Source organism: Gavia stellata, chromosome 12 (genome assembly GCF_030936135.1).
Source record: "Gavia stellata isolate bGavSte3 chromosome 12, bGavSte3.hap2, whole genome shotgun sequence".
Taxonomy (NCBI): domain Eukaryota; kingdom Metazoa; phylum Chordata; class Aves; order Gaviiformes; family Gaviidae; genus Gavia; species Gavia stellata.
In genome coordinates this window covers 25,776,388-25,803,185 of record NC_082605.1, presented here as the reverse complement: position 1 = coordinate 25,803,185, position 26,798 = coordinate 25,776,388, and the positions used below count along the sequence as shown (strand labels likewise).

General features: G+C 42.6%; 1 protein-coding gene across 1 annotated transcript in view; it reads left to right on the top strand.

Moving 5' to 3' along the window:
* FGD5 (FYVE, RhoGEF and PH domain containing 5) overlaps positions 1–26,798 on the top strand; it is a 116,224-nt gene that overhangs the window by 49,286 nt on the left and 40,140 nt on the right. The window contains exons 4-7 of the mRNA XM_059823209.1: positions 9,627–9,685; positions 9,796–9,826; positions 23,560–23,711; positions 25,683–25,839. Of these exons, the coding sequence (XP_059679192.1) occupies positions 9,627–9,685; positions 9,796–9,826; positions 23,560–23,711; positions 25,683–25,839 (399 nt within the window). The remainder of the gene's footprint in view (positions 1–9,626; positions 9,686–9,795; positions 9,827–23,559; positions 23,712–25,682; positions 25,840–26,798) is intronic.

The following is a 26,798-nucleotide window of genomic DNA, read 5'->3' as shown; positions in this document are numbered from 1 at the left end:
GCCTGATGGCATCCACCCAAGGGTGCTGAGGGAGCTGGCGGAGGAGCTTGCCAAGCCGCTCTCCATCATTTATCAACAGTCCTGGTTAACGGGGGAGGTCCTGGATGACTGGAAGATTGCCAATGTGACGCCCATCTACAAGAAGGGCTAGAAGGAGGATCCGGGGAACTATAGGCCTGTCAGCCTGACCTCGGTGCTGGGGAAGGTTATGGAGAGGCTCATCATGAGGGCGCTCACGGGACACGTGCAGGATAACCAAGGGATCAGGCCCAGCCAGCATGGGTTCATGAAGGGTAGGTCCTGCTTGACCAACCTGATCTCCTTCTATGACCAGGTGATCCGCCTAGTGGATGAGGGGAAGGCTGTTGATGTTGTCTACCTGGACTTCAGCAAAGCCTTTGACACTGTTCCCCACAGTATTCTCCTGGAGAAGATGGCGACTCGTGGTTTAGACAGGTACACTCTTCGCTGGGTTAAAAACTGGCTGGATGGCCGAGCCCAGAGAGTTGTGGTAAATGGGGCGAAATCCAGTTGGCGGCTCGTCACAAGCGGAGTCCCCCAGGGCTCAGTTTTGGGGCTGGTCTTGTTTAATATCTTTATTGATGATCTGGATGAGGGGATAGAGTGCACCCTCAGCAAGTTTGCAGACAACACCAAGTTGGGAGGGAGTGTTGATCTGCTGGAGGGTAGGAAGGCTCTGCAGAGGGATCTGGACAGGCTGGATCAATGGGCTGAGGCCAACTGGATGAAGTTCAATAAGGCCAAGTGCCGGGTTCTACACTTTGGCCACAACAACCCCAGGCAACGCTACAGGCTTGGGGACGAGTGGCTGGAAAGCTCCCCCGCAGAAAAGGACCTGGGGGTGTTGATTGACAGACGGCTGAATATGAGCCAGCAGTGTGCCCAGGTGGCCAAGAAGGCCAACGGCATCCTGGCCTGTATCAGAAATAGTGTGGCCAGCAGGAGCAGGGAGGTGATCGTGCCTCTGTACTCGGCGCTGGTGAGGCCGCACCTCGAATACTGTGTTCAGTGTTGGGCCCCTCACTACAAGAAAGACATTGAGGTGCTGGAGTGTGTCCAGAGGAGGGTGATGGAGCTGGTGAGGGGTCTGGAGCACAAGTCTGATGAGGAGCGGCTGAGGGAACCGGGCTTCTTTAGTCTGGAGGAGGCTGAGGGGAAGAGACCTCATCGCTCTCTACAACTACCTGAAAGGAGGTTGCAGAGAGGTGGGTGTTGGTCTCTTCTCCCAAGTGACAAGTGACAGGACTAGAGGAAATGGCCTCAAGTTGCGCCAGGGGAGATTCAGACTGGATATTAGGAAAAAGTTCTTTACTGAGAGAGTGGTAACACAGTGGAATAGGCTGCCCAGGGAGGTGGTGGAGTCACCCTCCTTGGAGGTATTCAAGGAGTGTGTGGATGTGGCATTGTGGGACGTGGCTTGATGGGCATGGTGCTGTGTGGTGTAGGTCAGGTGGTTTTTTTTTTTGTTTTTTTTTTTTTTTTTTGTGTGGTGGTTTTCATGTGTGGGTAGGTTTGGTTTTTTTTTTTGTGTGTGTGGGGTGTTTTTTGTGTTTGGTGGTTTGGGTTTTTTTTTGTGTAATGGTTGGACTTGATGATCTTACAGGTCTTTTCCAACCTCAGTGATTCTGTGATTCTGTGATTCTTTTTAAGGCTCATTTTTATAAGTAAATATAATTTTAAAAATTAGCTTTGTACACACATTTCCTGGTATTGTTTCAACATCTCGTCTCTTTTGAATCCCTGCTCTCCTGGGGACCTGATTCACTCAAGTGTGGAGAAATTTTTAGGGCCTGCTGGAACCCCTCTTCTGTAAACGATTTGAATCATAGCTAACAGTATATGTTGAGGTATTTTTTACATTATTAGCTTTATTTTAAAGAGCAAAAAAAGAGGGGCTTTCATCTCTATTGTGTTACAGGAATTTTTATTACTAAAAACCTATTTGGAATTGGGCAGGTATAAAAATGTAAAACAGGAGGTAGGTTTTGAATTTTTGCCTTTATTCCACTGGGGGTACCTCAGACCCTGAGAAGCTGACCATTTGTCATCAGAAGTCACTTGGTAGTTTTGATTCTTCTGTATAAGAGTAACAGTGAAAATTAATTCTTTCTGGTTAAATAAGCACTTTATTTCCTTCTCTTCAGTCCGCTGGCATATGATAACAACCTAGAGAACTCAGAGGCAGGTAATGCTCTAAGTTTTCTTAACCTTTGTGATTCTACTTGGTTATATTATAAAAAGCAATGTCCTTCACTTACGCTACTGATGGAGATTCACTCTTTTTTTTTCCTCCTGCTAAGCTAATTTAGAAGAGCTCCTGGGCCATCTCTCATTCATGTGTCTTTTATATATGTTCATTTAATTAAATTCCTCCTAATTTATCAAAAGGTGACATATGGCTTTTCTGTACTGGGCTCTCAAGGTTATAGATAGCATCTGATCTGCCTACAGAAAAAAAATATGGAATTAGGGATTCCAGTTAGGAACAAAAAACTTGTATCAAATAAAATAAGGACTTTCTCTTTATCTCTTATCTCTGAACACTCACTCACGAGACAAATGCTCAAAGTCCAGGATATAGAACCCCAGATTTTTCCTCTCATTGAGCTGGATTGAAACCTGAACTTCGTGATTGTTTTTTACTGCTAAAAACAGATTAATCCATCTTGGACCCACCCAGCTAATAAGCATTAAAGGAATTAAAGGGGAAATGAGCTTAATAGTCCAGATTTGACTAGACACCAACTTCAAACTGCGTTCCCTTTGGCAGAACTTAGTTTTTGTAGCAGTCTTGGAATTTCCAGTTTTAAAAGGATCAGAAATAGAGACAATATAATCTTGAAAGTCCGCTTTTGAGAAGCTCAGCTGCATGGCTTGAAATGGACTAAAATCAACACATGCTGGTAGGTTTCACCTATTGCTGATTATGATATGAGTTTTTGAATTGCCTCAGTAGTTTGAGGAAGGTGCTGCATATGCTGGATCATCAGCTACCCCTCCATAGCTTGCGCCACTCATTTTAGTGTGAGGATCTTCAAGCAAGAGTCTTCAAACTGTTCCTTTCTTGTAGGTACTTTTTAAGACTGGATCTTCTGGCCAGTTGATCCCTTTTGTCACTAACTTGCTACAACCTCCAATTGTTATGAAACTGAAGGGAGCCCCAAGACAATTCTTTTACCACACCTAACCCTCCATCTGGCTGAAGGACCCAGCAGGGAGGAGTGATTTTTATGCTGGATCCAGAGAAGAGTAAAAAACATCTGATGCAGATTAGAGATCAAACTTGCAGGCAAAGCAGAAAGCTAGGTGCTAATCTTTAGGTTCATTGTGGGAACATTAAGCCTTTCAAGGGATTCACTGAGATGATAGTATCAGGAATGCATCTGCCTTCCTACCACTACATTAACAGCTCTACTTGGGGAAGTAGGTTAGGCTTGGGGGAAGGGCAAACACCTGGTGGTGTGAAAATTTTCTGAAGAAATACATGGAGATGAAGCACAGATTTTGGGTTCTGTAGGGATGGGTAAGTGGCAGGAACCCATCCATCAATTTAAGAATTAATTTTCCGAGCACCTTGCAGAGAGCCATGCAGATGGTCCCGTAACAGCACTATAAAATGTGTTGCCTGGGACTGGACTTCAAGAGCTATTTCCATCACGCTGCTTGATCCAGACTGTGTCCAGATGTGCTAAAGGTATGCTGATCAAACAAAGCAACAGGCTTAAAAATAACCCCAATAGTCAATGGAAGGCATTTAGACTGCAATCAGTTGCACAATTTGCATCACAGGGATAAGAGGCTGAGTCTTCCTTTACACTGTGCCTTTGGAAGGAGAAAGCAGTGGCTGGGCAAAGAGGGTGCTAGGAATATTGTAGCAACGTCAGCTATTTTAAGAACTCTGTTATAGTTAGGAATGACATATAGCAAACCCTACATTAAGCCACTAGGTAAAGGAACAATTAAAAACGCTCTCTTAAACCTGTCTGTAAACACAGGAGGGAGTTTGATCTGAAGAACTGAAGGGTATCTCAGAAGAATAATAAGAAAATACTCCGACTAACCTGGGTGAATACCTGTAAGAATTATAGTCTATAAAGCACTCAGGAAATAAATTAACACAAATCCTAGGACAAGTAATAAAGCCATAGCTGGAACACAGATCTGCCTGCCAGTTAAATGTATGGGAAATCTAAAAGTAAACCAATCTGTACACAAATACTGTCAAGTTTAGTCTAAAACCAGCAATATGTTACAAGGAGCAGTATACAGCCAGCATGCGAGAGATGTGATCTTATCCTGGTGGCAAAATGTGAAAGTCTGTAGCGAAGTGAATAGCATGTAACCAGAGCAAAATGGTATAAAAGAAAGGGAATTCAGACCAGATGTGGCTGGATTTTATGCCAATGAAAACCCAAAGCATCCTGGCTAGCCATTTAGGACTTTTGGTGTAATATATCTAATCCTAGCCAGACTGGAGGGGTGCTCATTACCATTATACGGTGGTGTGCTGGAGAGCAGGGCATGAAGGGGAATTTCGTACAGAAACAATCCCTAATGCTGTACTTGTGAGACGGCAGCACTGGAGGTAAGATGCTCCACCCTTCTCCCAGGTATCAAAATAAAAGGCAGTGGATGAAAAGGGGGCAGCAACCCAGTATGGCAGATGGAGGGGATCTGCGCCCCAAACAAACAGGGAACACTGAGCTTAGCCTCAAAGGTCTCACAACAAGCAGGGCAGCTACTGTCTCATGGCAGCAGTACATAAAACTGCTCCTTATACATTTCCACTGGCTGAGCTTGGTTTCCAGACGCCATTAATCATTCTGGTTTGCAGACCTTCAACCTTCACATATTAAAACACACACACACACACACACACACACAAAACGGAAACCTGTGCTGGAGTTGGGAATGACAGATTTGTGTGCCTTGAGGAAGCACCTAATTCAGACGCCTTTCAAGGGACAGCTCTTGATTTATATAATTACAGTGATTCCCCAGGAGAGCTGCAATCTAGCTCTTCAAGGAAGGGGCCTGGGAGACAGGAGATGTGGACTGCTTTTCCTTCTCTCTCACTGATTTCACAGAGCCAGCCTGAAAAAGCCACTTGTTCTTGTAATGCCTCAGTTTACTGTTGGCGCCCCTGTGACATCACTGTGAACTGCTACATAGTTCATAATAATTACAAAAGGGGCATTATGAAGTCACTCAGCTCAGAGGCTGAAGCTTGCAAACTGCTGTCAGCCTCTGATTGTGACAGTAGCGCTCTTGTGCTGGGTACCATGCAGCTACAATGCACCTACCCTGAGGAATCTGAAATAAGATACATACACAGGAAAATGCACAAAGAGAGGCCGTTTGTCCATGTCAGCATGGCAAACCAGTGGCACACATAAGAACGGAGCTGCTGCTTGTATTGACTAGTTACCCTGCTTTTGAAATGCAAAGGGTTACTCCCTGAGTATTCCAGATGAGTGGCTTGCACAGTACTAATGCTTCAGGTTTTAGTGAACTGTTCTGTGATCTACTTGTGCTGCTCGTAAGCCATACAACCCCATTCCAGCCCCATGGCGGCAGATTTGCCCCCAGCCCCACAATTTTTTAAGAGAGACCAATCTGGTTCTGATCAAGGTCCTGCAAACAGCTGGGTCAGCACAACTGAGAGCTGCCACTGGGCTCAGAGGGCAGTGACTGGCACTGCCACCGAAGTACCATCTAATCAAAGCATGGCCTGTTAGGGCTCACGTCAGATCCCTTGGCATTGCTCAGAACAAAGCCAGAGCATATAAATGACTCGGTGTGGAGATGTCAGCGCTACATTAATGGGATCACTGCCATAGAGAGAAGGGAATCCTGCAACAGTTAAGTGCCATATTAGCACACTCAGCATGGGCCATTAGCCACCTTTCTCCACTGTTCACTACTTGCCCCTTCTCAGCCCAAATGTTTGTTCTATCAGAAGGCACAAAAGGGACATGAAACCTAAAGTTTCACAGTTTGAACTACTAAGACTAGTACTGAACTTCAGCTGTGCTTACATGTGTGCTCTGTACAGAGCTGCAGGCTTTTAGGTCTTTATCGTTTTAAACAAAAGCTTTCTGGTGGTGGTGTGCTTCATTATACATTGGGAAACTGGCTGTTGGAGAAACTGGCTGTTGGAGAAGGAGAAACTCTGAGCAAGTCCCAAGTTATCGCTAGGTCTCAGTTTTCCATCAGTAAACTTGGTATCCATTTCGAGGAGGGCTGTAGGGCTTAGTTTGTTAGTCAATAGAGAGATGATTGCACAGTATCACCGTTGCTTTGCAAGTTATGCTGATCAGCTGAGCTGTAGCAACTGTTCAAGCTCCTAACCTGGTTAAAGTGCCTTTGTGTTTGCAACCTTCCTGGCACCAGCACGTTTTTCAGAGTGGAGAGAACAGGGAGCTATTTCAGTTATATATTGCAATTTTATATTGTATATTGCATATTGCATATTGCAAGCATTTTATTAAGCTTTTGGTTTTGGGGAGGATGGGGTGATGATGCTATGAGACAAGAAGACTCAGTGAAGCAGAAAGCCAAGGGTCCCTACATGGCTACATGGCCTCCATCTGCTAAGCAGAGACATGCAGTGAGGCCTAGAGTGCAGCTTCTGAAGTGGGAACTGGGAAGGAACCATACCGCAGGGCTGGGCACAGGACTGGCTGCAGGGAGTAAAGATTACTAAAAAGGTGGCCGCTTGGCAGTGTTATAATAATCACTTGGACTTTGTTTCAGAAACTTGATGCTTGAGGGACCTGCACCCCCTCTATCCCCTATTCCCAGAAGTCTGTCTCTGGACACTGTCGTCAATCTCAGAGTTCATTTCCTGGTTAAACAAACAGCAATTAAATAACTCAAGACAGGCAACGCCTAGAGACGCTGTCTCAAACTTGCCCTAGACAGGCCATGTGACACTGGGGTCCCTGTGTTTTGTCTCTTGGCTAAGACATATTAATCATAAGAGGAATTACAGAGTGGACAATATGTGTATGCAAAGGGAAAGCGGGCCTGGCCTGCTGGGGAAATGTACTCTGCTTCTTGGCTCTGCGGAGCCAGGCTTGTCCACAGAGGACGTGTTGGGCAGCCAGCATTGGGCCAGGTGACCCAGAAAGAAACACACCCCCTTTCATTTCCTCTGCTATGCCTGTGTAGAGAAAATGAGAGAGAATGGAAAACTCAGTGCCTCTAGTGTGTTCCTACAGCAGTTGGGACAACCAGGAGAGGCACATCATGATCTTCAAGAGGTATTCACAAAGTGGAACCAGAGGGAAAGGGGCAATCAAATATTTGCTCCCAGCAGGAAAGTGAAACTGAGGAAAAAAATGTAAGATCTTTCTAGTGCACTCTATTAAACTGTAGTGTAGTTCTCCAAAAGTAAGTGATTCAAAGCATGCTCTTTGGCACCCATCAGCTAAAAGGAACAAAGCATAAGGGGACATTCCCTCAGACACCTGCTGCTAAAGGAGAGATGGATTAGACACCTGAGACTGATGAATAGTTCACTCTATATTTCCTTTGGCTCTTGCAATCTTCAGTTGCCTCCCAGTAAAAGTACACAGAAATAAACTAAAGACGAAAAAAACATCACTGTGACACTGTTCATTTTCTATACATGAAGCCTCATTCATTTAACCCATCATCATCAGGGTTCAAGGACTTTTTCACTTGTATTCACTATTGATCAGATCATAATCCTCCTTGTGGTCCATCACCCCCAGGGTGACAACTCACAGAGCAGCAAGGGATCTTTAGTCTCCTCATAGAAACAGAAGCCTTTCCTTTGCTCCTGTGTGCAGTCAATAATGACATCTATTTGCAACATGCTTTACTGGCCCTTGGTTCCTCTGAAATAGGCAGTGGTGAATTCAATTGGAGCTTGAATTCCTTGCTTTTGTAATGAATACCTAAAGTTATTAAAACCTGAAGAATCTTAAAAGTATAACTTCTGTTCCATCACTTATTCCTCTTCTAATTTACGGATGTTGGGCAGTGAAATTGCTTCGATTATGTTTCAATTGACCTTGCTACTGGGTTTTTTACACTCCAAGTGTAAAAATGACTGAATGACTGAATTTCAGTTTCCAGCATTTCATAGAATGTTTCATTCTTTCCTACATTGTTTGCAGCTTACTGCAGGCAGAATGAACCAGAAACTTTGGGAGGGGAAGATAATCCTGAAATCCAGAAGTTGATCCCTCTATAGATACAAAAACTGGCAGATGGTTCACTATGATTATGGAATGGGACTTTGAGCAACTCAGATACTTCTATTGTGTGCCAGAACGCCTGCATCCCAAGGGAATGCTAATGAGGAGGAGGGATAGAGAGTAAAAAGTCTATAATGCATTTAGCTTGAACTGGCTTAGACATTTTTACTGCTCAGATCTGCTATGTCAATCACGGTTGTATATCTGATCTATCAAGCGTGATTTGGGAAGTCAGCATTTGTGGGAAGCTGAATTTCAGTTTGGGGTCCTATCAATACTTTTTTTGAGGGGTCCCAATTAAGCTTCATATTCCCTGACCCCTAGCCACCCCCTCATGCAGAATTTGTAGAGGAAATATAGCCACAAACTTCCCACCTGACTGTTATACCAAGGGACTGCATCATGTCGCAGCAAGTACCAGTCTCTCCTGAGTAGGCTTTCAGAAGCAGGATCTTGTAAGCAATGGGTTTTCAGCATACCTGGTCTGGCAAACAATGCTGTGAAGTCTTGCTGCTGAACTCACCTCCCCTGAGTCCCCTTTAGGTCACTGAGGGCTGCTTTTCTTTACTACTACTAGACTACTGTTTCAGTTCCCTACTTCACCACTGCTAAGTAAGTCAAACTTTTCCCAGTAGATTCCCTTCAGTAAGTATTTCCATGCTTTGGTCATTTCTTACCATAAGGATGAATAATGAAATAGGAACAAAGTACCCTAATTAGCCACTTGCACCCCAAAGCCATACACTTTGCTTCTTTCACCGTTTCCTGTGTCTTTTGAGATGTGTACCAGTTAAGTAGATGCCACTGAGATTTCAAACAATGTTGTCTGCTGGAGTACTGAACTGTTTGCTTTCTGGAGATATCTATGGCCATTTAGCTTAGACATTTTATTTAGCATGCAATAAAGCCCTTTGATCCATTTGCTTCCACAGGTCTCACACAAGTCAGAACAGTTTGGAATATGACCATTTTGATAAAGAACTCCCTTTTCCATTCAATTAAGAGTACTAAATAGATGGTATGAGCCTCAACAGCCATGAAGCTAGCCTATTCAAAGCTAAGCACTTTCTGCTTCTCTGACAAATTTTGGACCTATAACAATCAACAGAAAATTCCTCTCTTTCTTCAATAAGAACACGTTTTTCAAACTTGACGTCTGCCTTAGCAGCTATTTTTGTACTATATTACTAGTATTTGAATTGTGGAAACAGCCTGTCATGGAAAGGACTCGAGGATGCCAGACACTGAACAACAAAGAATAAAAGCTTGGTCACTATTTTTACTGAAGGAATATGTCAGTTCAAAATGCTCTCTAACACTGCTTTACTTCTTCGAATGAGACATCTCTTAATTGTTTCTGTTCTTTGCTGTTGACAGAAAGAAGGCCAGTCCAGAGCTTACCTCATTGCCCAGGAGCTGATGTCTTCAGAAAAAGTGTGAGTTTTTTGTTACAACCTATCTGTTGCTCTCCTAAAACTGAAGCTACGCAATCCACCCTTCAGCATTGGTTTGATGGCAATTAATAAAAGTTTGTCTCTTTCCCCAGATATGTGGAGATGCTCCAGCTATTACGTATGGTAAGTAAATAATTTTAATCACTGAAACCTAATCGCCCTTTTACTTAGCTGCAATTTAGACGACATAAAAGCATTGAAGGGACTGAAGTGAATTTGAGGAGGAGTGGCTTACTGTGAACCGTTGCAAAGGAATATGTCTGCCACTAACCTGCTCTTGCTACAGATCCTCAAATCTAGCATTTATCATTCACAGGGAAAAGTGTTGGCCAGCAGTGCTTGCTGGGGCTCTGAGACTGGTGTAAGATGCAGAATAAGCCTAGTGCAGAGAAGGAGATGGTGATAAACAGGGGTGAACCCTCTCTCTTCAGAGAGAGGCAGATAGGAACAGAACTATGAAGCATGGGGATTTGGTTTAAATGAATTCACTCAGCTTCCTTTTAAGCTTCTCTTTTCTGATAATGCAATATCAGTAATATCCAGTGTGGTCTGGATATCCACACTGTGACACAGGTAGTCACCATGGGCAAAACACAAACTCTGGTGTCAGAAACTCATGAGGGAACACAGACAAAGAATCACCGATAGAAAGCTCTTGCAAGGTATAAACCCACTGGTGGCTTCGTCCCAGAAGACTTTGTGTCCCTTTAACAGCTGCCACTGCTTCCCTGGAGACTGGTACACAGTTTAGGTAGCCTCACTCTCAACATCTTTCTTGGCTGTTAGTTGCAAGGCAGTAGGGAATAATAACCACTACACCAAGCATGCCCACTGCTGCTTGGAAAGAAATTCCCTGAGAAGGCAAAAAGCAGCTCCAGGTTGTCCTTGGAGGACACCCCAAACCCTAGCAGTGGACAGGAACTCTGATGGAGAGAAAAGTAATGATGTCAGCATTGTATTGCTGCCTGCTCATTGTGCCTTTCAAGAAAGCTGCTAAAGCTTAAAAGCCTTCTCAGGCTTGGACAACAGAGGCAGAAAAGCGGCCTTAAATGTGAGAAACACCTTGCAGGTGACTGCATTTCAACAAATCAGAAACTGCCCAGCTGGTCAGCTGGGAACCAGACACTTTAAGGGATTCAGCTGCTTAGCTGTAGTCTATCAATATTTTGGTAAGTTGGTGATAACCTGCCTAGCCATTTGCCTCATCTATCCCGGCTTTCCTCTGATTTCTCCACAGCCAAACACATTATTTGACACTAGTGAGACATAGTTGTAGTTCTCCGTTGTCCCCTGGGGAAGCCAGGGTGGTTTCTTCACCTGTGGACTACAGGGTTTCTGATCGTTAAGAATACCCACAGAACTCCTTACTGAAATTAAGATTTCCAAAAGTATCATCAAGAAAACAAAGAGACAAGCTTCTGCCAGCTTCTAAATCAAAACAGAAGAGAAACATACACACAGGAAGTTACCATGCACAGAGAGTATTAGCCGCTCTGCATCTTCATTAGATGCATCCGATTAAAACATTCTTAATGTATTTAATTTTCCATTTCCAAGTACATTTATACTTTGGTACATCATGGACAACATGTAAATGCAGGGCTGAACTACAGTGCGTGTACAGTGTACTGTATTTAGTGGTGGTGTCTAGGAGAGACCTCTCCTTCGCATTATATCCTCACATTTTCCATATACCTCTAGGAGATAAAAGTGGCTCCCTAACATGGCCTGAAAAATCTTCAATATATAGATTTAAATCTTGCAATGCACTTCAATGACTTCAGCCACAGCATGAATGGCTGCACATCCTCATGGCTGCTATAGCATCATGTTACTGTCAGGCTACCTTGCCTATGCTCTTGCTGGGCCGGGAAAGGGATGCTTCAGGACTTTCCCAGTCCCTTCAGGACTTACTTTGCCCTTTACTCCTTCCTCTGGTAAATCCCTGTGTGGTGAATTTGGCTCTGAGGCTATGTGTGTAAACGAGTAATTTATGCATTTTCACAATAATCCTATTTTCTGCCTGTACAAATCATTTGGAAGGAACAGGAAATGTCATTTTTGCTCTCTTTTCCAAGTTGACAACTTTAACATGGGACAGGGATTCTGGTTTATATCTTTGCTGGTTTTTTTTAGTTTAGAAACACTTACAGATTTTAGCAAGTGCATGCTGCTCCCCTCCAGCTGGATGGACTCCAAACTGTTGGTAAACCCTAATAAAAAGAATCTTCGTAAAAATTGCAGCTCATAGCTTCGGGAAAAACTCAGTTTGATTGCTAATTTTATCTGCTGCAGTGCTCCAGAGTTGGCTCAAAGGTACGAGGGAATGAAAACAGAGTTTTCCTGGCTTGACTCAAAAATGTAACTACTCCCTGCTCTCCTCTTCGGAAACTCAGACACTTTCTAAGCAGAAATGTTTATTACAGAAAATAAGTAACATTACCTGGAGCTTGGCCTGCCAGTCCTGCAATTAAGGTTTTAAGGCATGAGGGAAATTGGCTCTGTTTTAATTATACTTAATCATTAAGTTTAGATCAGCTGGTTAATTTAAAAGGGAAAAAATACTGGTAACAGTACTCCTATGACTGGGCAAGTTCTTCTATTTCTGTCAGTCATCAATTTTAATTGGAAGCACTTGTTTAGATTTTATATATGTTTCAGTCCTGTAAGAGAATATTCCACTGAATCCTATTTTGCTGGGATTTTGTTTCCCTGCCTGCCCATCCCACTGGAATAGAGGGATCTTATGAGTGTTTTGCATATGCTCATTATTTCCTTAATTATGAAAGTTAGAGCACCAAAAGAAGAGTTAAACTTTCACATTAAAATAAGAGATGGCTCTAAAGTAAACCCTTGAATGAATGCATTGGTTTGCAAAGTTAAGCCACTTACAGGCTGTGCAAAGTCAGAATCACTGTAACCATGCACCCTTCACTTTCCCTGTCCCAGTTCCCATTGTCTCAAGTTAGAAAGTTCAGAAAGATCTGCATCAATTTTAGGATGAGATTTTGGGTGCAAAATTTTGATTAATGATTTTCTTCTGCAGTGGAAAAGTATCCTTCTTGCCCCATCACCAAATGCATCCACTCCTTTAGGGGCTACTGGAGGCTTTTTTCAGCAGAGTCAACAAGGGAGTTTCTCAGATGAGATTTAATTGTTTCTAGGAGTTGGCTTTCTAAGTAGTGAGGATGTATGAATGGCACCTGGGTTAGAGACTGACGGAGAAGAGAGGAACAGCCAGTCTGTTCTCACACTTGACTGCTAGTTCAGGCATTCCTTAGATAGAGAAAAGATCAAAAATCTTTATGGGAGCAGGATCAGAGGGTTCATTTCTGTGTTTTATTGGGTACCCATAGCCGTAGCATACCCCATCTCTACTGCTATAGGCTGATGTCTGCATGATAGCTACCTACTGCACTGGCATTCAGAAATAATCTGCAGGTTTCTCTGTTGCAATCATGTTCAATCTAGAAAGCCACAGTCCCAGCACTGTTACCTTTCACCCCAACTACTGTTGGATCTTTATATTCACCTGTTGCCCACTGTATTATTCCAGAAATCTAGAGAAACTATTACCAATTTTACAACATGTAAGTCCCTCAGACTACAGCGGTATTATTGCCTAACTGAAGCTTTTCGATACTGTCATACCGCAAAAAGTTACAATGAACTAATTACTCCTTTTTGCATATTTGAATAGTGTCAGGAATAGTCACATCAGTAAAAAATTGTGCTTCGCTGTGCACTTGCTGTTGACACAGGTCTCACTGGCAGACGTCACAAGCAACCACCAGTGACCACAAAGACACCAAGCTGCCCTGAAGGTACAGCACCCCATTAATGGCCAGTTAGGACCAAAGGCTTCCTTGATAGCATATCTCAGCTCAGGCAAACATTTCTCTCTGTTCCTCATCACCAACTTTCTCAAGAAAACAGTTTCTAAATGCTCATCTTCAAGTCTCAAGTCTCATCTTCTTATATAAACCCATATGTGGTAAGAAAGGCAAGGAACTAAACCACACCCTAGCTGCTTTCAGAACGGAAAAAAAGGCTTTTCTTAAGCCTGCAGCAGGAGCAGTTTCCCATCTCATTTCCAGGCTTGGCTGGGGCTGCTATTCATTCAGTATAACAGAATCTGTTTGGCCTTTCAGCGGAGACTTTAATAAATTGATTGATTGCCAAAACGATGACATTTCCATACACCCACTCTGCTATTGAACTGAAAGAGTGGAAACATTGTGTTAGCTCACAAACTTGCTATCAGTTGGTGTGGTAGTAGTGATAATAATCTAAAGGGTTAGCGGTTATTTGCCCTACTCAAAGGTAATGCAATTCTCCAGAGCAGGGAGTTAAGAACTCATTCTGGACTGAGCAGATGGGACTGGCAGGGCCTTGCAGTCCAAGTCCCTGATCTCTTGGTACTCACAATTTAGTTTTCCAAAGTTGATTAGTCTTTGCATTTCCTTCAGGATCATTTAATCCTCCAACTTTGTCATTTTTTTCTCCTATTTTTCTTCGCCAGTCATGCAGGCTGCACTTGTCAGCTTTTTCTTAGTGCTTGCTCCTGAACAAAAATGCTGCAGGTTGTTTTCTCAGCCTAATGTTTCACACATCACCTTCAAGGACCAAGAGTCTGGTTTATTTGCTTCCCTTCAGCCAGTCTGTTTCAAATGACTTTACTAGATGTACACAAATCAAACTCAGACTGCCTCAGGATCCCAGTCTGTATGGGATCAAGCATTTGCTTGACAGTGTATCATGTTCACATTTATTTTGTCTTTGGGTTTTGTACATAAAATCACCTTTTTTGTGCATAAAACCCTTTGAAGTCATTATTACTTCCCTCTGAGGCATTTATTGAATTAAAGTACCTAAAAGGACAGCTTTGCTCTGAAAAAACACCAGTCCCAACACCTCCCTGTTCAAAGAAAGTTGATCCTGTTTCCTGGTTTGCATTTTCCTCATAACAATGGGCCACAATTCTTAGAAACACCAAGACCCAGATTTATGCTTCCTCAGTGTGTGAAGATATGGATATGAATATGATACTAATAGATATAACATGTGCTGGTTCTCCAGCCTTTGGAGCAGTTTGGGATCCAACCCTGCACTGGGCATCCCAAGCCTTCTGACTGCAAAATAAATCTTAGGAAATAAAAAAGAACAAAATCATCTTAGCGCTTAAGTCACTAACTCAAAGGTACCTAACTGCAGATTATCATGACGTCAGGCTCACTGGTTAAACTCTACTTTCAGAATTCTTGTGGGCAGCACATGATCAAGAACAAAAAATAAACATCTGATTTAGAAGCCACTGTTACATGTTAGACAAAACAGAACTCCATCTTTCTAATTATTTACCCTTCCAGTGAACAATTGTCTGAGCCTTTTTTACTACCGTGAATTTCTTGGATGATGTTCAAAATTCTGCCGGACCAGTCAAGTCATTACTTTCCTAATTAAATGCTTTAGTGGATGGAACGTGCTGGCTAAATGAAGAGCTAGCTGGCTGTTAGACCCTCTGAAGTGCTTATAAAAGCCTGAAGATGCACTGTCACAAAAGAATAGCCTGCCCTCACTTACAGTAGGTTGGGTTTTTTTTTCTTTTATGTATTCATTGTTGTCTTCATCGGCAGTGGAAAAATAGCTATGTATCAGCCAGGGAGCTTCTGCAGTGGGAACGTCGAGCCAAAATAGCTTTCACATAATCTGTGTATCTCTCAAAAGGAGAGGGAAGTCAGTTTGGCATCAGGACAATTCCCTGGTAACAAGCCTCACCAATACAGTATTTGCAATGTGTACTCTACAGCTTGCCAGCTCTGAAACTCATTTGCAGTGTTTTGGATGAATGTGTGTATTTGATTGCATGTGAGTGTGTGTTGAGGTCAGGGTTCCTGACCTAGATTGTACCCTGCAATGGCAGGATAAGAGACTAATTGTGTCTGCTGCGATAGTTATTTTCTGCTGTTCATCTGGCATTGTTTCTGCTAAGCTCAGTAATGAGAAATTTGGGAAGATCACTGCCCAGTGCAGATCAAGGGTCAGTCACTCTGCTACAGGAGATGTGCCACTTCTTAATTCAGGGGTGCCACTTTCACTTTCATCATTAGGAGAGAGGCTGCTAGCCATAATGAAAATACCTCCATGACCCACCCATGAGTCAGACTTGGCTCATAGCATACTGTACAGCATCTCATGCCTGCATTCAGCTTCAATATGGAGACTCTCTTCTCCACCTCTGAACTCTTCACCCTCCCCTCAGGTGTAATGCCTAGATGTCTAAAAGAGCCTTGGATCCCGCAATATGCAGTGTCTGTTGAATCCACCTTCATTTTAGAAGTGAAAGTGGTTGTAAAAGCCTGCACCATTTTATGCAATCTGCGTAGACTTCAGTTGTATAAAGTTTGGGCTGCAGTAAGATTTCCTGTTGTCCTCCCTGGCCCACTCACAAAGGGTCAAATATGCTTACTTCCCAATATTATCAGTTCATTAAAGTATCAGCTTGACTTGGGAAGCAATTACAGTTCTAGATATACATGCAAAATGATTTTTGGATGCATGTTTCATTATTTATTGAAAATTATAGAAGTCTGGGTGCCAGGTGGGAGTTGTGGCATGAGCAATGTAAATATGCTGTGTGCAGACATGATTTCTGCAGCTGAAGTGCCAGTGTCCCCGCCTGGGGACTGAGGCAGAAAAATGGCTATGGTTTTCCACTAATGTATCTGCTCTGTACACTCCCTTTTTAGTTTTTTTTCTCAGCTCTGTTCCTTAATGGAAACTCACATATTTCCCCAACCAGAATTCTCCTTGAAAATTGTAGAAATATCCTAGGTGAATTTATTCACCCATCAGTCCTTTCCTGTTCTTTAACACAGAGTAGAGGTATAAGCAGGGAAGCTGATTCAGCCATGACAGCATTAGAGGTCAGACCTTTGGTTGGTATAAATTTATATAGATTTCCTCTGGCAGGTGACTGTAAGAACTGCAGATGATTAGCTTCTACAAAGCACTGCATCAGACTCCTTTTGAGTTAATATTTCCTTCCCTCATTATCAACATCATGAAGATACTTCAGAATCTGGGAAGCAGTTGAGCTCTTTTCTGCTTTGTGCATTATTGCAGGTAGAAGTGTCCTTCCTTCCAGCGAGACAACGAAGAGCAGGTAGAGACTTTGCTTCAGCACCCAAGATCTGGAACATACAACTTAGACTGCAGGCATTCAGAGCTTTTCTAATCCGGCCACAGAGTCTAGCAATCTGGTCCTTCTAGTACAATGTGCACTTTTTGGTCACAGAAATACTTTTCTTTTCAGATATTTCTCTGGAACTGTTAAAGTGTGGCTTTGCTCTACAACCACCATATTCTACTAGAAATTCACAATTTCTGGCTCAAATGCAGGCCTGATGCTGGGAACACAGTGCTGAGAGCCAGTAAGAAGGAACTTCCATTCCCACCTGCAGGGCAATTGCTGGTCAAACTGTAGGACTATAAATTGCTATTGGCAAAGCCAATATAATGGTGTTGTACTCCCTTCTCCTTCTATTCTCCTGCCATTATAGTCAATATGCAAGAACTAGGTTTTCCATTATGATTGGATTAGCATCTTACACACTGCTGCTTTAGAAGATGAACAAGTAACAACAGAAAACTAAGAAGGAGATCTAGCAACTGATCAGCATTTCCTGGCCAATTTTAAAAGGTTTTCTTTCAAATAGAGCTACCTGTTTAGCCACACCTTTAAGGTAAAATCTTGACTTTCTCTCCTCCGGTCTACTCACCTTTCTAATCTACATAGATGCTTTCAGCTTATTGCAGGTCGCAGAACCATCAGCTTTTTACAGTGAAGGTAGAGACTGATTTCAGTCCTATCATTTCCTAACTACCCCTACTAGACTGGTTGCGGTAGTCTCTGGTTCCCCAGGGATGCATGGGCCATTGGATGAACTGATCTAACTTGGCCTATTCCATTACACACAGAAAAAGCAAACAGATATCCTGGATCCAGACTGAATTACTGTACCCTGGATTATTTTCAAGTAGAAGTTAAAGAAGATAAATCACCCAACATAGCAATATACATATTTACACATATACAAGCAGTTTTTTTCTCCTGGGTAAACTCCTTGCCTAAAGCAGTGGTTTAGCTGACAAGAGATCAGTTTTCCTTCCTTTCACTAGGGTCCTGCAAGGTTAAATGTTCTCAGGCTAATAAAGGCTAACTGGCAGCAGGGCTGAAATGCAGAAGGGACCACAATATGTATGGGATGTATCTATCTTGCAAAATGGCTGTTCATATGCATACAGGATTGCTACAATTTATTTTTGCAGCTGGACTCCAAAGCCCCATATTGGAGAGATTTAATACACAGCCTCACCATTTCTGCATCTGCTCACAAAATCCTGGAAGCAAAACCTAGAACTAACTCTTGTCCCATTAACCACCCCTTTTGCCTTTGGATTAGAGTATCACATTTCACACAGATGTTGAACCCTGCAGAGAACTTTCTTGCTAAGTGCTCTACCAAAAATCTCTGGCTGCTGGCATTGCTGACTCCTTTGAAAGAGTACCTGGAGATAACTACCTGCTACAAAGGTTTCCAGGTTGCTGATCCCAGGTAAATTGGGCTACCTTTCTGTAGCCTTAAGCCAGGTACATAAATCTTTTGTTTTCCAGAACTCTCCTGTAATCACTGCTTCTTCTTAGCATTGGCAGGCACTGCCAGCATCTCTAAAGCATCTCATATCCCAGCACTCTACAGTGAGCCTCGTCACCTCACAGGGGGTATCAGATTCTACTCCAAGGGCCAAGCATGTGACAGTTAGGCAGTGCTCCACATAAACCATAAAATCTTTTTGAAACTAACCCCACATTCCTCTGTGTCTCATGCCCTTATAACAGGCTCCAGAGGGAAAAAAATGTAACCTGTGTGTGTTAGTGATGTGCACAAACAGAAGAAGAAAAAAAAAAAACAACCAACCTTTGTGGCTCTGGGTTTTGATCCTCTTTGTTTCATTTAATTATTTGTAGGGTTTATTTCAGGGATGTTACGGATTTGGCCATTGGATAGTTGTAAAGGGCTTATTTATGGGTGCCCAAAATGTAATGAAAAGTTTTATGTTTCAAAAATGTATTTTTATAACACAGTTGCTAACTTTCTATGTCACCTAGGTAGCTTGGGTTATGGTTTCACATGCACACACAAACACTGGTGCAGGTATAGGCATAAGACAGGAGTGAGATCTGCAGGCTCATATACCCCTGGATGAGACTGAGCTCTGTGGCCATCATGCCAGGGCCTTGAACTGAACAACTTCAGTTTATGCTTCTGTTCTAAGAAAGTTTTGACACAGCAGGGAATTATATGGACTCAGTGTTTGGTACCTTCTGTGTTCAGACATGGGGCTTGGGTGACAGACTTGGAGACCTTCAGGTGCCATGATTGATTAGAGTTAGTGAGACTGCAGAAGCACTTTGCATTTGATTAATGGCTTCCCTGGCACTCAGCATTTTCAATAGTGACATAGTTATTATTTTTAATGGATGTTTATAGTGATTACTGTTTTGCTGTAGGTTTTTTATTAATCATTAGGAAGCTGGCTATCCAGGCAACTGGAATTAAGTAATTTGTCTGAGAATTCATTATAATCAAAGGGGCAGGCAATTAATGACTAATTAAATCCACTGAGATGCTGTGGGAAAGGAGTGTTAATCTTGTTGCTCAGCTATGGTGGAAAGTGGATAGATACAGAGCTGTTCGATGTTAATTTGGAAAAGATGACATTTCTGTAACATAACAGGTTACTTAAGCACATTAGTAGTGAACTTACTACAGCTATTCACTTCCCCAGACACAATAAGCTGAAAGAACCCTTTGGATTCTTTCCCTTTCCCCAGTCTGGATTAATTATGATGACTGAGGACTTTGAAAGGTTGCAGATTCCTTTGAGTTAGGAAAAGCATCCAGAGGATGGGTTGACTGGCTTAGTTGGTCAGAAAGCCTCTGGAGTGTACACTGGCTGAAATATGTAGTTAGATAGGCTCACTCACACCCCAGAAAAAAATAGGAGCTGGAATAGCACAACATTGGGATTATTTGTGGTACTGGGTCAGGACACATTGTAGAAATCAGACCCAGAAAATTAGGAAACACAATAATACTCTTTCAGAAAATTTTATCATCTTATTTTATCCAGGAAATAGTTAGTCAAAAAGAAAATTGTCATCATGATCTTTTTTTACGTAATTCTAGTGGCTTTCCAGAAAACAAATGCTTCATCTGTCAGTTGCTAAAAAAGCATAGTGTATGTGTGACTTTCCTTTTTACTAGTATCTATTAGATATTCAGTCATTCCAGTTCATAGTGAGCCAGTGTGTACATTGCAGTTGACAGTGTTACAACAGAAAAGCCAGGAATGAATCTGAGGAAACTAAAAACTGCTCTTGCCTCGAGTCAGTTCCTACTGGTGAGGAGAGAGGAATTTTGAATTTCTTTGCCCAGAGGCTCTCCTGCTCCTTATAGAACTTTTCAGCAGGACCATAGTCATACCAACCTGATCCCCAGTACGCTGAAATCAATACAGCTACCTTGATTTAATCAAACTAAAGTGGACTATCTAATGTAAAAGATGGATCCCCAGTGAAACATATTCTGTTGAGTTGCTCATACCTGGACATCAGCAAGTTTCATGGAAGTCAGTTCTTTGAGACTCCTCCTTAATTACATAAGTAATTAAGTGCTGTACTTATGTACTTATTAAGTACCATGTACTTATAAAACTTAACTAGACAGAAGACAGAGTCATGAGAAATGCTGTGGTAAATCCCAGTACAGCTCAGGGAAGTTCATAAGATTGTCCCTAAAAGTTCAGGGAACAGAATTTGACTTTTTGGCAATAGGTTTCATGATCACTAGATCCTGACAGAGGAAGATACTCAACCTATCCCATCCTGGTTCAGGGCCAGATAGAAACAGCTTGGCATCTTTCAATGAGCTGTGCGACCTCAGAGGTTTCATTTTATCAACCCCCTGCTTCCTTTCACAGCACATTTGGCCACATCACATACAGTGGGGTAGGAGGCCAGGAAATGGTCTCTGAGTGGAAAAAACTAGCTGCCATTTCTATTAACTCATCCAGCAGAATCACCTTCTCAGCGATTGTTAAAGCAGCTGCATTTTTTTTTCTGATGAATTGGCTTCTACGGGCAGACAGAGAATGTTTTTAATATATCTTTGAAAAAAAATTGGTTTTAATAATAACTCACTGTTTGCAGAGTAGTGTGCGAAAAAATACATTCACAGCATGGATCTGGCCAGACTGGTCAGACACTAAAGCTTTCCTACACACTAGATCTTGGGCTGAAGCAGAGCTCAGTGCGAACCTGCTGGAAGAACAACTCCTGGTGTGATGGCCTTAGTCTGACAGGATACAACCAGGGCTTTAACACCAGCTCTGCTGTGACTATATGCTTGGGCTTTGTATGTGTTTATGAGCTTCATGAGATCACCAAAAGCTCCTTTTGGGACATGTTTTTTTTCTCAGGATGCAGTGTTAGCGTATCCATAATGTAGTAGATGATTCTGTCTTAAGCCAAAGTTGGTTGTTTTCCTGGTAATGCTATATTCCAGTAAACCTTGTGGTCTGGACTACTGACCAGACCACACTAGATCATATAGTATCAAAGTGGTCCCTCCTGGCTTCAAAGTCAGTGAATCTAAGTATATGCAGCTACAAAGCCTCCATTCAAGTATTTTTAATGCTGAATTTAAAAACAATACCTGATTTGAGGTACTTACTGGAAAAAAAAGCATGTGTAGGCTGGCTAGCAATAAGAGAGAATGCTGTAATCCCCTAGCCTTACCTTCACACAAAAAAAAAGAAAGGAAGGTCAGATAAGGACAGATAGTATTTTTATAAGGAAGGAAGCTTTGCAATCTCCTAGTCTGCAGCTGCTGCACCAAAACGAGTCATCAGGAGCTTTCAAAGCTCATAGTTAATGTGGCCTCTCTACTGAGCCGTTGTTTTGATTATTTACTCTGGTTTTCACTCTTACCCCTTTTTTCCTCATCTTGTGCAATAAAAACTCCATGCACTTCATGGCTTACTGGGATGCAGAAAAAGATTGGAAAAGGCATGCACAGAATTAGTTTCTAAGCAATTGTGTATGAATGCCTGGTTTCTGCTCTCATCACAAACTGGGATGCACTTAGGTTTCTAATTGTTCACTTATTTTCATAGAAAAACTGAGATTCAGATACTTTGCCCATGAAGACCTGACTAGCAGAAATGGGAAATTCAACAGTGAGAGCCCAACCTGACCTGATGGAGGAACACACAGAGTCATCTCCTTACAGGGAATACAGAGGAGAATTAAACCTGTAGCAGTCCTGCAGGACCATGCTCAGACAAACACTGAACACTGTACTAACGCTTTTCAATTACTTGTACTTCTAGCAATACTGAAGAAGCAGGTGCTGAAATCACACCCTTTTAATTTCATTGAATGAAGGCTGCTGCTTTTGAACAACAGATACTGCTATGAAGATAAACCATCCAGTTACAGTGCCCTAGCTCCTGGCAAAGGCAGCCAGAATCCCTGGGTTAGGAACTTGCCTCACACCACTCAGCAGCAAAGCATTAGTTATACTTGCACAGCATCAGCTTTCCTGCCTTGTTGTGTTGTGCATTCTCTTGCACCCCATTGTCACAGTTTGCATTCAGACGTCGCCCAGGCAGCTTTTAATGCCTGAGCTTCTCTAGCTGCTGCCTGTGAAGAGGGGATGTGTCTGGCAGCAGCAGGCAGGGGAAACAGCAGTGGCTGGTAGGAACCTGGAAGGGACCAGGGCAGCAAAGAGGCCAAAGTCTCTCGAGTGTACCCAGGTGCCAGCAAAGGCTCCTTTACAAGTCTAAAGCAGAAAAGATGGATTCTGTAGGAAACAGGCTTTGACCTGCAAACATTTCAGCATCCAGAGCTCTGGATGAAGGAGACTAAGCAATGTTTTGCACACAAAATACTTGCTGTCTGCTGTTGGGATGGTTTTCTAATGCCTGGGGATCTAATACAAATTACCACTGCAGTTTCAGATGGAGGCCTTATTCCTCACTTCCAAATCAAAGCTGGGGAAACATTTTGCTATGCACTCTTAAACAGGTGCACTATTATGTACCAGAGCTGGCTACATTTTAATAGAGAGGAAATTACTCCTGTGCTCACATAATTTATAAACCACTTCAGGATCAAAACCATTTCTATGATGAGGAAAAAAGGTCTCCGTTAAGTTTCATAGGGAAAATAATTTGTTCCCTAGCTTAAATTTATAGCTGCTGCTTCTCTTTAAGTTCAGATTTGGAGACAAGTGTTGCAAATTTTAGCACAAGACATATAGACATTGACGTTTTTCATGTCAAGCTGTTGGACCCCGTGAAGTGACGGGAGACTCTCATCCTTCATTTTTTAAAAATATGTTTCTGGTTAAGAAACACTATAAAAATGAGACCAACTACACCCAGAAAAGCAGGAAAAAAAGGCAAGGAAAATAAAAAGATACCGAACTCATTGTACACATATGATGGCCTGGTCAGGTGAAATGTTCAATTTTGGGTTGACAGAATTATGAAATTCAGCTGAAAATGTGTATGAACTAATGGATAGAAGAAAACATATGTATATAAACTAATGGATGGAAGAAAACATATGCTATGATCTCCTTGCTATACAGAGCACACTTGATCACTATTGATGGCATATCTTACAATTCCTAGAAAGCACAGTTTAGGAGTCAAGCAATTGTAATGATAATTTCAGAAAAAAGACTTTAAGTCTGTTTGTCTAATTTCTGTATTGCTGTTCACAGGATTTCTATGAAGGTATCTTGAAAGTGCTTGGAGAAGAAGATGAAAATGAACAGGAAGAAGTTAAACTCAAGCAGGGCTTAAGTGAACTCCCTGAAATTTATGAATTACACCAAGACATCCTGGGAGAACTAGAAGAAAGAGTCCTTAAATGGTAAGTATGGAATGGCATGGATTGATGGCCTTAAAATACCCTTCACAGCAGGTGGGTAAACTTGTCAGTGTTCCCTTGACCCCACTAGCAGGGAGGCTGGGATTCCAATGGAGATGAAAGGAGTGGAACCTTAACTACTTTGGCAGATTTTGCATACAGGCAGGCAGGAAGTAAAGGTAGAGGCTGTCAGGCTAAGAAGCCAAATACTGAAACGTTTGCACAGTGCACAGCCCATGAGTCTGAAATGGCCCCATCAGTCAGTGTGAGGACAGCCTGCTTTGTATGCATTATCCTCTGATGTCAGTTCATGGGCATCACCAAGCAGCTTCACACTCATGGCATGAAGGTCACAGAGTCATGCCACGGGAGGCAGGAACAGCAGACATCAGAATTGATCCTAAAGAAGATCATCTGCTTACAGAAGTCTACACAGCAACTGTGTAGCTCTCAGATAAGGGACACCCCCTTGCTCCCAGCACCAAGGCAGGGCTCTGCACAGGCTAGGCTTCCAAGCCAAACAGACACTGTCAGCCTGCTGAGGGACTCCACCTAAGCCAAACATCCTCACAGGGTGAACTCTTTTCATGAGAGAGTAAGACCATGCCTAGGACAAAGTTTCAGAATTAATTCAGTTAAGGAGACCTCTGACTTAAGCCAGGCTGCCAGGCCCTAGTCTATCAAACTGCTGGAATAAGAATGTCTAAGAGAAACTACCTCTGCAGACCCAAGCTGACTAAACCTACAGCAGCCAGCAGAGCCCCTGGCCTAGACGGAACTAGTCTGTCTCTGACAGCTTATGATGGACCATGCAGCCCTACATTTCCACCCGGCTGGACTCCAGGAGTCAGTGGTCACTGACAGTGGCTGATCCTATCCCAGCACTGCCACTGAGCAGTTAAGGAACTCAAATAGATCAGGAGAACTTTTCAGTAACAATGCTAAATGCAGGGCACAGCTCTCCTTGTCAGCACTGCACTTTCAAATCAAAGCACACAACAAGGAATGGAAAGGCTAAAGGGAACTGTATATTTGTTCGTGTCCACCAAGGAACTGTTACAAGTGGCAGAAAGACTTAAAAAATTTAATCCATGATTTATGATTTATACACTTACAACACAAACAGAAGTGGTGTTTCCAGCTGGGATCTAAAATGACTTCTTGTGTACTACAGAAGTCACAGACCTACTCTAGCAGCATGCTGCCTGTTCCCTAAGACAAAAGGGACACAACTGGAAATGCCCTAAGATTCTGTCCAGAACTACTCTGTGGCACTGGGAAAAAAAGAGGGCTGTATTGCAAATGCTGCCAACACAACAGAATGACACATGGCATAGGGCTGTGCTCATACAGGTTCCCACATCACCACCACCCTTGAACCTCCCAGTAAGTCCTTCCCTGTGCCTGTGCTCCCCCAGACACTCTGTTGCTCTGACAAACCCAGGAACTCATGTTCCTCTCTTAACTATGATTTCTCTTTGGCAATCTCAGATTTTGTCCTGTTCTCTCCTTGTACATGCTTCATAAATATTTCCATACTGTGCAACTGGGTGCTGAGACAGATGATGGTGGGGCAGTGCTAAGAAGGGGACAATGAAGGAGAGCTGAAGATACGATGTTACAACTGAAGATGTTATATTATCCCCTACAACCAGTGCTAAAAGCACTGCAGCAGCTGGAAGGTCTGTTTAGAGAAGCAAAAGCTGTGTCCAGAAAGGAGACATTCTACCCACTACGGACACACGGTGCTGCCATGGCAAAGGCACAGCTGAAGGATCAGCCCCTCATTGTGCCCATTCTACAGCAGCCCGTTTTGTTGTCCAGTATGTCTCTTTCCTGCCACTTAACCTAGGCTTTAGCTGCACAATGTCCTTAGTCGCTGTGTGTCTACACAATGAGAAAGAAGTACGGCTGTCCTTCTTTAATTTTTATTTATTTATTTATTTTCTGCTTCTTTTCTTTCTGTGGCCTTAGGGATGAACACCAGAAAGTTGCTGATGTTTTTCTCTCCAGAAAATCAAGGCTGAATCACCACACAGCATACATTGTGCAGTTCGATAGGAATTTGGCTTTGCTAGATGAAACCTGCCTTAAATATTCCCAACTGGCTACCATAATTCAGGAGTTTGAGGTAAGGCTCTCACAGTTTTTTACCTGCACTAATACATGGTTATGCCACACGGCTTACTCAAAGACATTTTTTCTGCAACTCCACCAGTGTTCACATAGGGTAGAATGGGAGAATAGCTCTCTTCACACATCTTGGTGCTAAAACTGAAGTGAGGTGTTCACATGTGCATGACGTGTTTCTGTGTCTGTGTCTATTGCCCACACACTCCTGTGTGTGCATACAGAATGTATGTTTGTGAATCTACAGATCTGTGAGTATGTTTTGCTGAAATATATGCACACAGTGGAGTAGTTTCTCAGTCACCTATTAACTTATCAAGCTCTTTGAGGATGTGTTAAAGTTAATAACTATTATTATTACCATGTCTTCATATTTTCTCATCTTTCACTGCGTTTTCCATCCTTTCTTTGGTACTGGATCTGGCCAGGATGAAGTTAGGGTTAGCCTGTGTAGGTGCTTAGCTGCTGGCAGCGATCAACCCACAACATCTTTACAATCGCATTTCTCTGCATTTTTAAATGCCTGTTAACTGCTTCCTCTGTTTACAGAGGATGTTGTGACAGGCAACACTGAACTGCATAGGAAGACACAAACTCCACTGGCCAGACACACAGAGGGTTCTTTTCATCTAGACTCCCTGAATGGTCTGTAACCTCTAGGCCTATAACCTCTGGCCCTGTAGCAAGAAACATGTATTTTCCAGTTGTGTTAACTCAGTCATCTGTGCTGAATAACTGAAAAACACCATCAAGATACATGTCACAGAAATTCAAAGATTCCTGATTACATTTTAAAGTACTGGCAATGTGGCCACTTCACATAATTTCAAAAGCATAAACCCATATGTGGATGAGAAAGTTCAGTTGGGCTACACTGACTCTGTTGAGCTAAAATGGTTAAAAGCTATGCTGCTTTATTGTGAGTCTAGAACCCCTGTTTCTTATTATCTTTATCTGGTA